The sequence below is a fragment of the Panthera leo genome, chromosome A1, assembly GCF_018350215.1.
Source record: "Panthera leo isolate Ple1 chromosome A1, P.leo_Ple1_pat1.1, whole genome shotgun sequence".
Classification (NCBI taxonomy): Eukaryota; Metazoa; Chordata; class Mammalia; order Carnivora; family Felidae; genus Panthera; species Panthera leo.
The window spans coordinates 173,726,259-173,737,101 of NC_056679.1; the positions used below are offsets into that span (position 1 = coordinate 173,726,259).

Consider the following 10,843-nt stretch of genomic DNA (forward strand, 5'->3'; position numbering starts at 1 on the left):
TGAGGCTCGAACTCACGAACTACAAGATCATGACCTGAGCTGAAGTCAGATGCTCAACCAACTGAGCCACCCAGGTGCCCCTATCTTCAGCTATTATAATTTTAAAACCCTCTTATTCCTAATGTTTCTCCTAGAAGTGCCCCTAAAATCTGGTTCTTCTTACTGCTCTTAAAAAGGACTTGGTATTTTCATATAAATCACTTCATGTAAAACCCTGTAAGGTGTGTGGCTTTATCCTTTTACAGGTAAGGAAACTGAGGCTTGAGAGGTCAGTGTGAAGTTTGAAGTCAATTCTGACAGCTAAGCCTGGGCTTTCACTTGCTATCCTTCCCTTTGAAAGCAGCCTGGAAACTGAAGAGGTTCCCAGAATCCCCTCCTCGGGGACCCAGCCAGTTTAGACCCCAGCAGTGACTGGCCGTTGTAAGCTGTGTTCACACAGCCTTTGGAATCTAGTCTGCAGCAGATCTCATGAGGACTTTTGTTGTTTGGCTTCATAATGCCCTCCACAGCATTCCATATTCAGACCTTTGATGGCTGTCCCCTTGTTTCTTTACCCAATTCAGGTGCCAATTTTAGGAAGCCTTTCCTACCACTGTGCCCCACCCCCAGGCTGTGTAAGTGTCCTATTGTCCCTACGCCCCAGACTTCCTGTAGCAATAAAGATCAGTCATAAATGCCTTTTAATCTGTTTGACTTCTGCCTCCAGACTGGGCTGCAGTGTGGACACCTTACCTGGGAATCCAGAGCCCAGCCCAAGGCAGGTGCTAGGGGAATGCTCCATTCTGATCTCTGGAATGGAGGCAGTTAGACATCCTTTGCTCCTGTTTCCACACCCTGGCTCCAGCCCATCAGCTAGAACTCCCAAGGAATGTCAACCAGGCTTGGATACCTCCCAAAAGATACTGAGCTGTGGGTTGAAGGGTCAGAGGACCGGGACTTGCTGTTGACCAGTGATTGTGTCACAGGTAGTATTCTGGGACCACCCTCCATAGCTGCCCCTCACTGGAGCTGTAAGCACCCAGCATGTACTCCTCAAAATCAGAATTCAAATGAAACCACAACTGAGTTTTTGGCATTTATTGTGTGGCTCAAACTGCTGCCAGTGCTCTTTAATGCAGATTGTCCTTGGCAACCCTGCAGGTCTGGGTTCATAGGGCTTGGGCTGGGACAGCAAAGCCTCTTTACTTCCAGATCTTTGGTGGGAATTCTCCCCATGTACCTCATGGGCCCACCTCGCAGAGGCAACAGATGAGGAAAAGGTGGAGGTTCTTTTCATAACTACTGGAAAGGACTTCGGGGATGTGTGAGCCAACAAACAAGACAGACTAAGACTATTCCCAGGTCTGAGGTGTGGGCAGGTGCTCGAGGATGAATACCACAGGTGAGTTTCAACAGCTAGTTCAAAGTGCTGGCAATTGCTACTAAACTAGCATAAGAACAAATGTTTTCTAAAGTCAAGTGGAAACATCTTTTGGAGAATCTAGTGTTTCATTCAGGAAGACGGGGAAGAGTCCTCAGATTCTCATCAGCACCTCTCTGGAGGACTGGGAGGGCTGTGATGGACTGATTTCACCATCCCACCCCGTCCTTACAGCTGGATGCCAGTGTGTCAGTGCAAGCTTACAACCCACATCTGGGCACCAAGAGGTACCAGAGGAGGCTTCTTGGGATAGGCAGCCAGTCCAAGGTGGTGGTCTCAGTAGTCTCAGGAACCTAATTTTGCTCAGACCATCCACATGACCAAGCTTTCAGCCAAGTTGGCCTCTCCTGAGGGTTGGCAGCAGGTCAGAGAATGGAAAACCAGAAGCCACATTGCATTAAGTAATTCTTAAGAACAGAAGTCCTTAGGGCCAGGGTGAATGATGAGGCACAGGTTCAACAGGCAAGCAGAAGCAGAGGCTTCCCTTTGATGTGGAGTGCCCATCTGTTCTCGCAGATCCAGAGCCTTCCTACCTTCCAGCTGCCTTTGTTAGGAGAGCTGCTGACATTTGACCCCTAACCCACGCTCAGGTAGGTTGGGAGCTGTAGTGTTGGGGCAGTGGGGTGGAGTGGGTGGGGTGGGGGCAGTGTCACCCAGGCTAGCTCAGAAAACTTTGAGATGAACTCCAGATAATGGCTGGGTCCCAGGAGCAGGTGATCTGGGCTTGTGAATCAGAAAGTCACATTCGGGAGCAACTGGGTAAGAGCACCACAGGCCAGGCACGTAGCTGTTCGTAAGAGAGCCCCACTCCTCTACTTCATCTGGTCTAATCCTGGCAGAAACCAGAGCAGATAAGCACTGCTGGCACTCTGCCTGGAGGATAGGCCAACGACCCTACCAGAGCACAGCTGTCAGCCACAAATGTGATGAGGCACACTCAAAGGCCAAGAGAACATCTATATTCTACACAAGTATCAGAGGGGTGGTACTCTGGACCTTCAGCGCCCCCCCGTGGTGTCTCTTCTGGTGTACCACTGGGACCTGTCCGTTCTGGGAGTGGTCTTCAAAAGTTGCTCAAGTAGATATAGTTAGTTAAACTCTTTATTCAAGTTCACTGCCCTCACTGGAGACTTTGAAAATTGTATTACATAATGATACTCATTAGACCAAAGGCAGATCTTAATTAGAAAAGGATCCCCTACAACACTGCTGGTTCCAAAGGTAAATGTCAAGCACTGGAGAACCAGGAGTTCAAAGAACAGAGAAGTAGTTTTATAATTTTTCAATGTCAAAAGGAAAATTTGCCGACAAAGTTTCAAAGGCTACTCTTTAAAAGCCAAGTCATTCCTTAAATATTTTAAGTAAAAGCAAACAAATCTCTTCTGCGAACATTAATCAGGATTTCAAATAACAGCGATTCTGTTGATATACCTACAGCCCAAGAGCATGGTAGGCCACTGTTCCAATAATCACACTTCTGGATTTGGGGGGTTCCCTCCCCACCCTCTCTCCCTGTGCCTTTTCTCACATAGGCCACAGCATGGAACTGAAGCACACTGAGTAAATGTCAAATGAAATGAAGGCACATAATCTGTATTCTCAGTTAAAAAGCAAACGGAGTTGGATATGACCTCTAAAAAAAAAGTCCATTTGTGGCTACTGATTACTCAGTGGCCCCTGACAGACAAAAGGCTCATTCTTTTGCCTGCACTAAAGAGAAGTGTCAATATACAGACAAACTGGCTGGTCACCGGAAACAGGAGAATCCTGGAGTGTGCACTGGAGAAAACCCAGAAATTCTGTCCAACTTTGCTTTAGCTGAGGAATCAGCAGGTCCAGAAAGGCTGAGTGAGGTACCCAAAGTCCCCCTATTGGCTGATCTGCTAATTCCCGTTTCTTTTTGCCTGGATTTACATGATTCAAATTTCCTCTCCTAGAGTCACCATCTACACAGAAGGAGGTGTGTCCTTTTGACTTATCAGGCCAGGTGGTGGAGTTTAAGTTCATGTGGATTAATGTGAAGTATGATACTGAATACAGCTGTAAATGATAGGGGGAAGCTAGAGCTTTGTCTCCACTGACGTGTGGAGGTTATCACATTGCCTCACAATTCCAGCTATTTTCCTCAAAGACACAAGTTTTCCATGACAGTCATCTGGGGTTCTGATAACAGCACCTAGAAACAGAACCTAAAACTTTGGCCTGTTCCTTTTATAAATAAATAAATAAATAAAACGCAGTTCTGAGGCCAACACCCAGCTCCAGTTGACAGTTGTCTCCCCAGGGACATGGGTTCCTCCCCCAGACTTCTGTAAACATGGGCATTGGCACAGTTAGTGCAAGAGGAGCAGCTTGTGTGTCCAGATTAGGGGGAAAAAAGCCTTTAGTTTTTTTGATTGGGGGTGAATACCGCTTTATCCTGTAGTCTGGCAGGCAGGCCTTGGCTTGCAGAAGCAGGAGGTTTCAGAAAGCTTGCTAGGATCTCCAGGTTCATTCCAGCACTTCTTACCTTCATGGCTGGAAAATGTATTTCCAAGTCAGAAAAAAAAAAAAAAAAAAAACCCATGGAAATCACCTCTCTTTAAAAATGATGGCCCCAGGGCCAGAGAGGCAGAGATAGCACAAGGCCATGATCCAGCTGGGCAGAACTGGGGCTGCAGGATATTGTAGGCCTTGGAGCCACGGCTCACTGTGTACTGCCCAGAACCTGCCTGCATGAGAGGGGCCTGAAGTCTCCAGGAGGGAATGGTTCAGACTGGGAGTACTTCTGACACTATACTGGTTCTCAGTCACCACAACTTGCAGTGGTGAGAACTGAGCCCACTGAGCACCTTGCTTTACACATCAGAGAAGGAGGGTGCAGACCTTCACTGGTGAAAATTGGATCCACTTCCAGCCTGGAGTGAGCCAGACACTATGCTCTTCCACTGTCTGCCCCACCTGCCTCCCCACTTCAGCCTCACGGCCACCTCACCAGGAAGGCCTCTGTGTGGTTCTTGGCCTTGCTCAGGCCCTGTTCTGGAGCATGGGAGGAGAGAAGGGAAGAGTTGCCACACAGCTCCCGCCTCAGGCCCAGGCTGGCAATAGAGAAACAGGAGTGGCAGAACGGGGGTCTCCAGGGTTGGGTGCGTGAGCAGGTGGGGGCCAGCCTAGGAGAGAAGCTCCAAGAGCAGTCTCCAGATATGCACGGTGCCGGGGTCTTCAAAGCCAGGTCCTGCAGGGGCGATGCTGGCTGCCAAGAGGAACACCTCCCGCTGGCTATCGACAGCCTGCAGGCCCAGCTCCTGCTGCAGCTCCACCATGCTCATGGCCTCACTCAGGTCCTGGGAGGAGATGGAGAAGCTAGTTGGAACAGAGCTGACAGTTTCCCAGCACCCATGCTGTCATCCACGGAAAGAACTGTTTGGCTACCCGGGGAACACTGGGGCCTAAGTTCCCAGAAGTGGCCTCTGGGCCCCTTTGTCTAAACTCTTTTCCGTCTTTCCTTGGTACCAACCTCTTTTCATGCCATCACCAGCCACTGTGGTAAGAGACGGCACTTCCTTTAAGCCAGGCATTGTAAGAGGCGCTTAGACTTATTTGATTCTCACAGTCTGCACTGAACTGCTGAGGAAATGGACTCAGGGAAGTGAAGGTATTTAGCTAAGGACACAGTGACAAAGCCAGGTTTCAAACCCAGGTTGGTCTGATAACCAAGGCTATACCCCTTACAGGAATCCTAGCTCAGTTTCCTAAACTCAGTAGTGGGGAGATCTTATACTAGGGTCATTTCCAGACAAGGGCCTTATCTGCCCCAGACTCCTAGACACTGGCTGAGGGAAAAAGAAGCCACTGCAGAGCACGGCTGGTAAGGGTACATTTTAATTTCAGCCCTGGCCCCAAATTAATATAATTCTTGGAGAATTCATGGGACCTTAGGTGTTGTCTCCTGTAGGTTCTGTGTTGCCATAAATTATGAATAGAATGATGACATAATTCATCATCCAAACCAGGGTACTTCTGAGACTCAAAGTGGGCACTATTAATAATTATACCAGAACAACAGGCATAAATGGGGACCATCCCAGGAAAACCAGGACATATGGGCATATTTATAAATGATTGTCAAGTATTTCCTGACAGGCAAGGGAAACTGGGATCAAAGACATACAGCTTCTCTTCAAGACAGGTTGGGAACATGTGCCACAGTTCTCAGGGACATGGGCCAGGCCACAGGAAAAATGACAGAACTCTGTACCGTGGCAAAGCTTAACTTGGTATGTACTGAGAAGGGCAGCTTAGGTCTGGCCAAAGGCCCAGGAAAGGTATAGTGTGGTTAAGAAGGATCTTTGAGGAAGATCTGAGTTCAAGTCCTGCCTTTGCCACATACCAGCTGTAACTCTGGGCATTGAGGGATAATAACAAGGCCAATCATAGGATTTTGCAGGATTTAAGTGAGGTCATGATTGTCAGGTGGTTAGCCTGGCACACTGTAGGTGCACTCATAATATTGTCATTTCAATCGGCTCAACTTACTACTTCCCAGCTTTACCTCTCAGATCTAGAGCTGGAAGTCACAAGGATATGGCAATGCAGAAAAGGCACAAGCTTTGGATTTAGACATCCCAGTTCCACTATTTTCAAGGTACAGCCTTGGGGAGATTACAAAACCTCAAGCTTCAGATTCCCAATTTGTAAAATGGGAATAGTATCTCATTCCTAGTAGGGTCAATTAGAAGCATAATATGAAATGCTCTTCAAAACCATACCTGACTGACATGTAGTGAATGCTTAATCATTATTTTTCTCATTTCTCCAGGATGGTGGGTGGCAGGGAGACAAAGAGGAAGGCAGATAGAGGACGAGGGTCAGGGATGAGGAAAAAGCACAGGATGAAAAGCACGGGACAGAATCTCAGCCAAGTGCTCCGGGTCATGGACCTGGGCCTGAATCTCTCTCCTGTGCTCCCTACCCCTGCCCAGGGATCAGTGGATCAAGTCCAACCGGCCTAAGCCAGCCTCCCATGGCTCTCACCTGCTTGTTGGCCACCACAACGACAGGCAGGTCAGGGTCCTTGTCCAGCAGCTTGTGCAGTTCCTGCCGGGCCCAAGGCAGCCGCAGCCGGTCAGCCGAGTCCACCAGGAACACCAGCACGTCTACTTCATTCACAAACTCCTTCCAGTAGAAGCGTAGGTTCTGACTGCCACCGACTGAGGAGAGGCCAGGGGCCAGCTCAGAGCCTCCCCAGGCCCCAGCTCTGTACATACAGCCTCAAGACCACCCCTCTTCTGGCTTCCCAAGGCTCCATCAGCCAGGGGCAAGGAAAAGACAACCTGTTCTGGAGCCAATCAGACCTGGTTAGCTCAGGCTCTGACAGCTAGGGCTCCCTGGGCAAGTCACTGCCTTCAAGCAGCAGCATTCTCCTCCTCACTGAACTTACCTACTAATAGGTTGTGGCAAAACCCAAGGTACCACACGCAATGCACCTTTCACAGGACTGGCATACAAGGTGCTCATTAAATAGTACTCTCTAGTTCTTTTTCCTGGGCTGCTTCCTGCCAATTCCTAGCTTCCTCCTTGGCCAGTAATGGTGTGGTCAGAAGCCAGGACTCCCTGCCCAGCCTATGCACAGCCATTCTCCCTTCAGTGTCTCTTGTTCAGTCTGGTCACCCCATTTTCTTTCCTTGCAAACACCACACTCAGTCCTACCACCACACAGTACCCTGGGTTGCCTTCTTGTTCCTCTCTGTCCCTCTGCACAGTCCCCATTAGTCACACCACATCCTAGTGTTGCTGAATATATTTCTGATACTTGTGGACTCTATGCTCTTTGAGAGTTAGAGCTGTTTACATCTGGATCCCCCCCAAAGCCCTCAGCACAATGCCTGGCACATAGCAGGCACTCAACAAGTATTTACTGAGTGCTTACTAGGTGCCAAGCACTGATCTGGGTGCTGGGGATACAGAGGTGAGCAAGGCAGACAGGGCCCTGCTCTCAAGGAGCTCCCTCTGTAACCAAGACGGACACAGCAGTAACACATAACCACATTTCAGAAAGGAAGGAAATCAAACAGAAAAAGTGAAAATGGCTGAGGGTGGCTTTGGATTGGGTCATCTGGGAAGGTCTCCCCGAGGAAGCAGCATATGAGCTGAGTCTGGACTAATGAAAAGGAGCTAGCTAAGGGAAGAGGCAGAGAAAAGCATTACAAGCAGAAGGAAGAGCAAGCACACTGTGTTTGAGAAACAGAAGGCGGCCAGGATGGCTGAGGGAGGGAGGAAGAAGCCACAACCATCAAGGTTGGCCAGGGCTTGAACACACAGGGGCTGTAAGGCTACAGTGAGGCTGCTGGGGATCCCCTTAAGGGTTTTAAGCAAGCGTGACATGGGTGTCTGAAAGATACTGCTGGCTGACATTGGGGACAGAAGTGGAAGCAGAAAGACCAGCACAGGGGCTATTATAGTACTGGGATGATGGTGGCTTGGATCAAACAGGCAGTGGTGGAAGTGGGGGAAAGTGGACAGATGCAGAATCTACTGGAAAATAAAGCTGAAAGAACTAGCTAATAAAAGAGGTATACGAAGTCGGGGGGGGGGGGAGGGACGGAAAGAGTCATCAAAGATCCACGAAGGGCCCATCCTTGGCTGGGCTCCAGGCCAGGCATTGGAGACCACAGCCATGTGAGTGTTGTGGGAAGGGAAAACTCTAGGACTTGAATGGGAGATCTGAATTTGAATCCAGGAGTGACCCTATCAAACCTGGATTGTAACCAGTCAGACTCTTGGGTAACATGAAAACACCAAACCCCTTCTTCCAGGGATGGGGAAAATCTTGTTTAAAGAACCAAATTCCAGGTGGATATCAATGTTTGCCACAATCAGGGAGGAAAGATATAGCCAGGACAGGCCAGCAAGCAAGTGCCTGAGACCAGAAGAACTGGGCCCATTCAGGCCAACAGGTAGGCCCTCAGAGTCTGATCTCACTACATTAACGCTTAACTAAACCTACCCAATCTTTATGGCCTGAGTCCTGTGGCTGGCAAGAAGTCCATTTGTCCCTCCCCTCCAAGTCTGTAGCTAGACACACGCGGCTAAGTACTGCTGTCCTCTCAATACCCCCTCTGCCAACCCTCTCCTGGGATCCCAAGAAGCCTAACACTGAGGATAGGCGCTGCCCAGACCCCCTCTGATCACTCACTCAACAAGCTCTCCCAGGTATCTGCTTGAGGCTGGGCCCTAGGGGCCAGACTGGATCAGACCCATCTGTGTCCCAGATGCTTAGTTACGGACACAGCCTGGTATGTGGCAAAAGCTAGCTCAGAGGAAGAGCCCTTAACCTAGCCTGGGAGTCAGAGATGGCTTCACAGGATATCATATTTGACCTAAATCTTGAAGGTGTAGCAGTTTATCAAGGGAAGAAGGGCTTTCCAGACTGAGGGAACAGTGCAAAGGGCAGAAGAAAATAGCAAGCATCCTTCAGAAACAAGCAATGTAGCATGGTACTTAACATCCAGAGCTTAGAGTCAGAGTCTGCATTAGCAGACTGGCAAGCTGGGTGAGCCAGGATAAATTATTTAACTTGTTGAGCCGCCCTTTCCTCATGCATGTAACAAGGATAATGACTGTTTCCAGTTTGTTGGAATTGTTGGGAGGATTTCATTACATAATAATGCCTGTCAAGTGCTTGGCATACAGGAAAAGTTAGCTTTTGATATCTCAGTGTTAGGCATGTGAGCTTCAGTAGGGGTGAGGGACAGGCAGTGACCAAGCTGGAGTTGCCTGATCATGAACGGCCCATTGCTTCAGAAGACAGAGCTTGGACTATATTTGTGCCCCAGAGAGGCAGGGGAAGAATGTCATACAGGGACGTGTCCTGCTTAGATATGCATGCTGGAGCTACCCCCAGGCAAAGATCCCCCGCTTGGGTCCAGCTGAGGTGATGGGGAGATGGTGTAGGGGGTGGGGGCGGTGGGGGGGGGGGTCTGCTCACTCTCTAGCAGGTCCACCTCGAAGTCCTTGGTGGGCAGCCGTACAGAATTGAAGCCCCAGGTGGGGATGTGGCCTTCCAGCGGTGGCTTCCCAGACAGCACGCGCAGGAACGTGCTCTTCCCTGAGCCATCCAGCCCCAGCACCAGCACCTCACGCTGCTCCAACTCCTCCAGCGCCGGCTCTTCGTCCTCCTCGTCTTCAGGCTGTGGAGCACAGGTCAGGTTGCGGCCGGCACCCTCCCTCCGGACCCTCCCTAAAAGAAGACCGAAGACACCAAAGCGTCCATCCCGCTCCCCACCCGTCAACGGGCAGGCAGGCATGGTCTGGTGCAGTGAGACCAGCGCTGCCTTTGGAGTCCTGAATCCCAAACCCTATTCTCCTGGCTTTTCCTGAGTGACCTCGGTGAAATTCCTTCTCGCGAAGTCTCAGACTCCTCAGACTGGCAATCCCCGCGACCCAGGATCGTAGGTACCAAGGACAGGGAAAAACTCTCAATTCGGCCAGTGGCCGGGAAGGGGGCGGAGGCCTCTCCCAGCATGCCCCAGGCCGCGGGCTGTGCGTACTGCGCAGGCGCCCGGCGAGCGCGGGCTGGACAGGGCGCGGGCCCGACATCACTCCGGGGCCGCGCCCACGGAGCTCTGGCGCCCACGAGGAAGCCCGGGTCCCGCGGCAGCACAGGGCGGTGCCAAACACTCCCTGAAATGCCCACCCATCTCCCGGTTCCGGGACTCACGACTGCCTGGCTGCCCGCCGCGCGCCCTTTCGCGAGGGGCTAGCGGGCTGTGGCGCCAAGTCCCGGACCCAGGCGCTTCCGGCCTCGCGGGGCGGCGTCACACCCCTCAGCTGCACGTGCGGAGATACAGACCCCGGCCCGGCACTCACGTCCCACTCGTCCCACTCAGGGAGGCGGGGAGGCTCCGCGCCCCACCAGGCCTCGTTCCGGTCCCAGCGCCGCTCCCGTCCGCGCCCGAAGTAGGCCTTCCAGAGGATGAAGAGTACTGAGCCCAGCACGGCCGCGGCGCCGCCCAGCGCCAGCACCAAGGGGCTCAGCGGCCGCGGAGCCATCGGACCGGGCGAAGGGCGCGGGTGCGGGCTGCACAGGCCGAACCAGCCGGCCCGCGGAAGATGGCCCCGCTGCGACTGCCGCGGCCGCGCCCACCCACCCAACCCCAGCCCCGCACTACAAGGTCCACAATGCACCACTGCTGTCAGCGACAGGCGGCCCGCGCCGGGGCAGCGGGAGTGGGCTAGCCGACCAGAGCGCCGGGACCTCCCGCCCCCCGTGCAAGGTGCGGTGTGGAGCGAGAGGCTGTACCTGTGCGTAATGGGAGACGGTGATATTGGCATTTCCCGAGCACTTACTATATGCCTATTGTTCAGTTGACCGCTGTTCTCGGTTACTCTGTAAAGCAGGGCTTCCTAGAAGGAAAAACCGAGGCCCCAGGTCGCATTGTAGTG

At 51.7% G+C, this 10,843-nt stretch overlaps 1 protein-coding gene across 1 annotated transcript; it reads right to left on the reverse strand.

Annotated features, from left to right (window-relative positions):
* Window positions 1-678: 678 nt before the first annotated feature.
* Window positions 679-10,577, reverse strand: ARL10 (ADP ribosylation factor like GTPase 10). The gene is made up of 4 exons (XM_042946090.1): window positions 10,268-10,577; window positions 9,387-9,588; window positions 6,434-6,609; window positions 679-4,743 (listed from the first exon to the last, which is right to left on the reverse strand). The coding sequence occupies exons 1-4, from the start codon at window positions 10,448-10,450 to the stop codon at window positions 4,570-4,572; spliced, it is 735 nt and encodes a 244-aa protein (XP_042802024.1). The 5' UTR covers window positions 10,451-10,577; the 3' UTR covers window positions 679-4,569.
* Window positions 10,578-10,843: the final 266 nt, after the last annotated feature.

Coding starts and splice junctions, on each gene's coding strand:
- ARL10 (XM_042946090.1), bottom strand. CDS start 10,450: ATGGCTCCGCGGCCGCTGAGCCCCTTGGTGCTGGCGCTGGGCGGCGCC. Junction 9,589..10,267: donor CTGAGTGGGACGAGTGGGAC/GTGAGTGCCGGG, acceptor TGTGCTCCACAG/CCTGAAGACGAGGAGGACGA. Junction 4,744..6,433: donor TTGTGGTGGCCAACAAGCAG/GTGAGAGCCATG, acceptor ATCTCCTCCCAG/GACCTGAGTGAGGCCATGAG.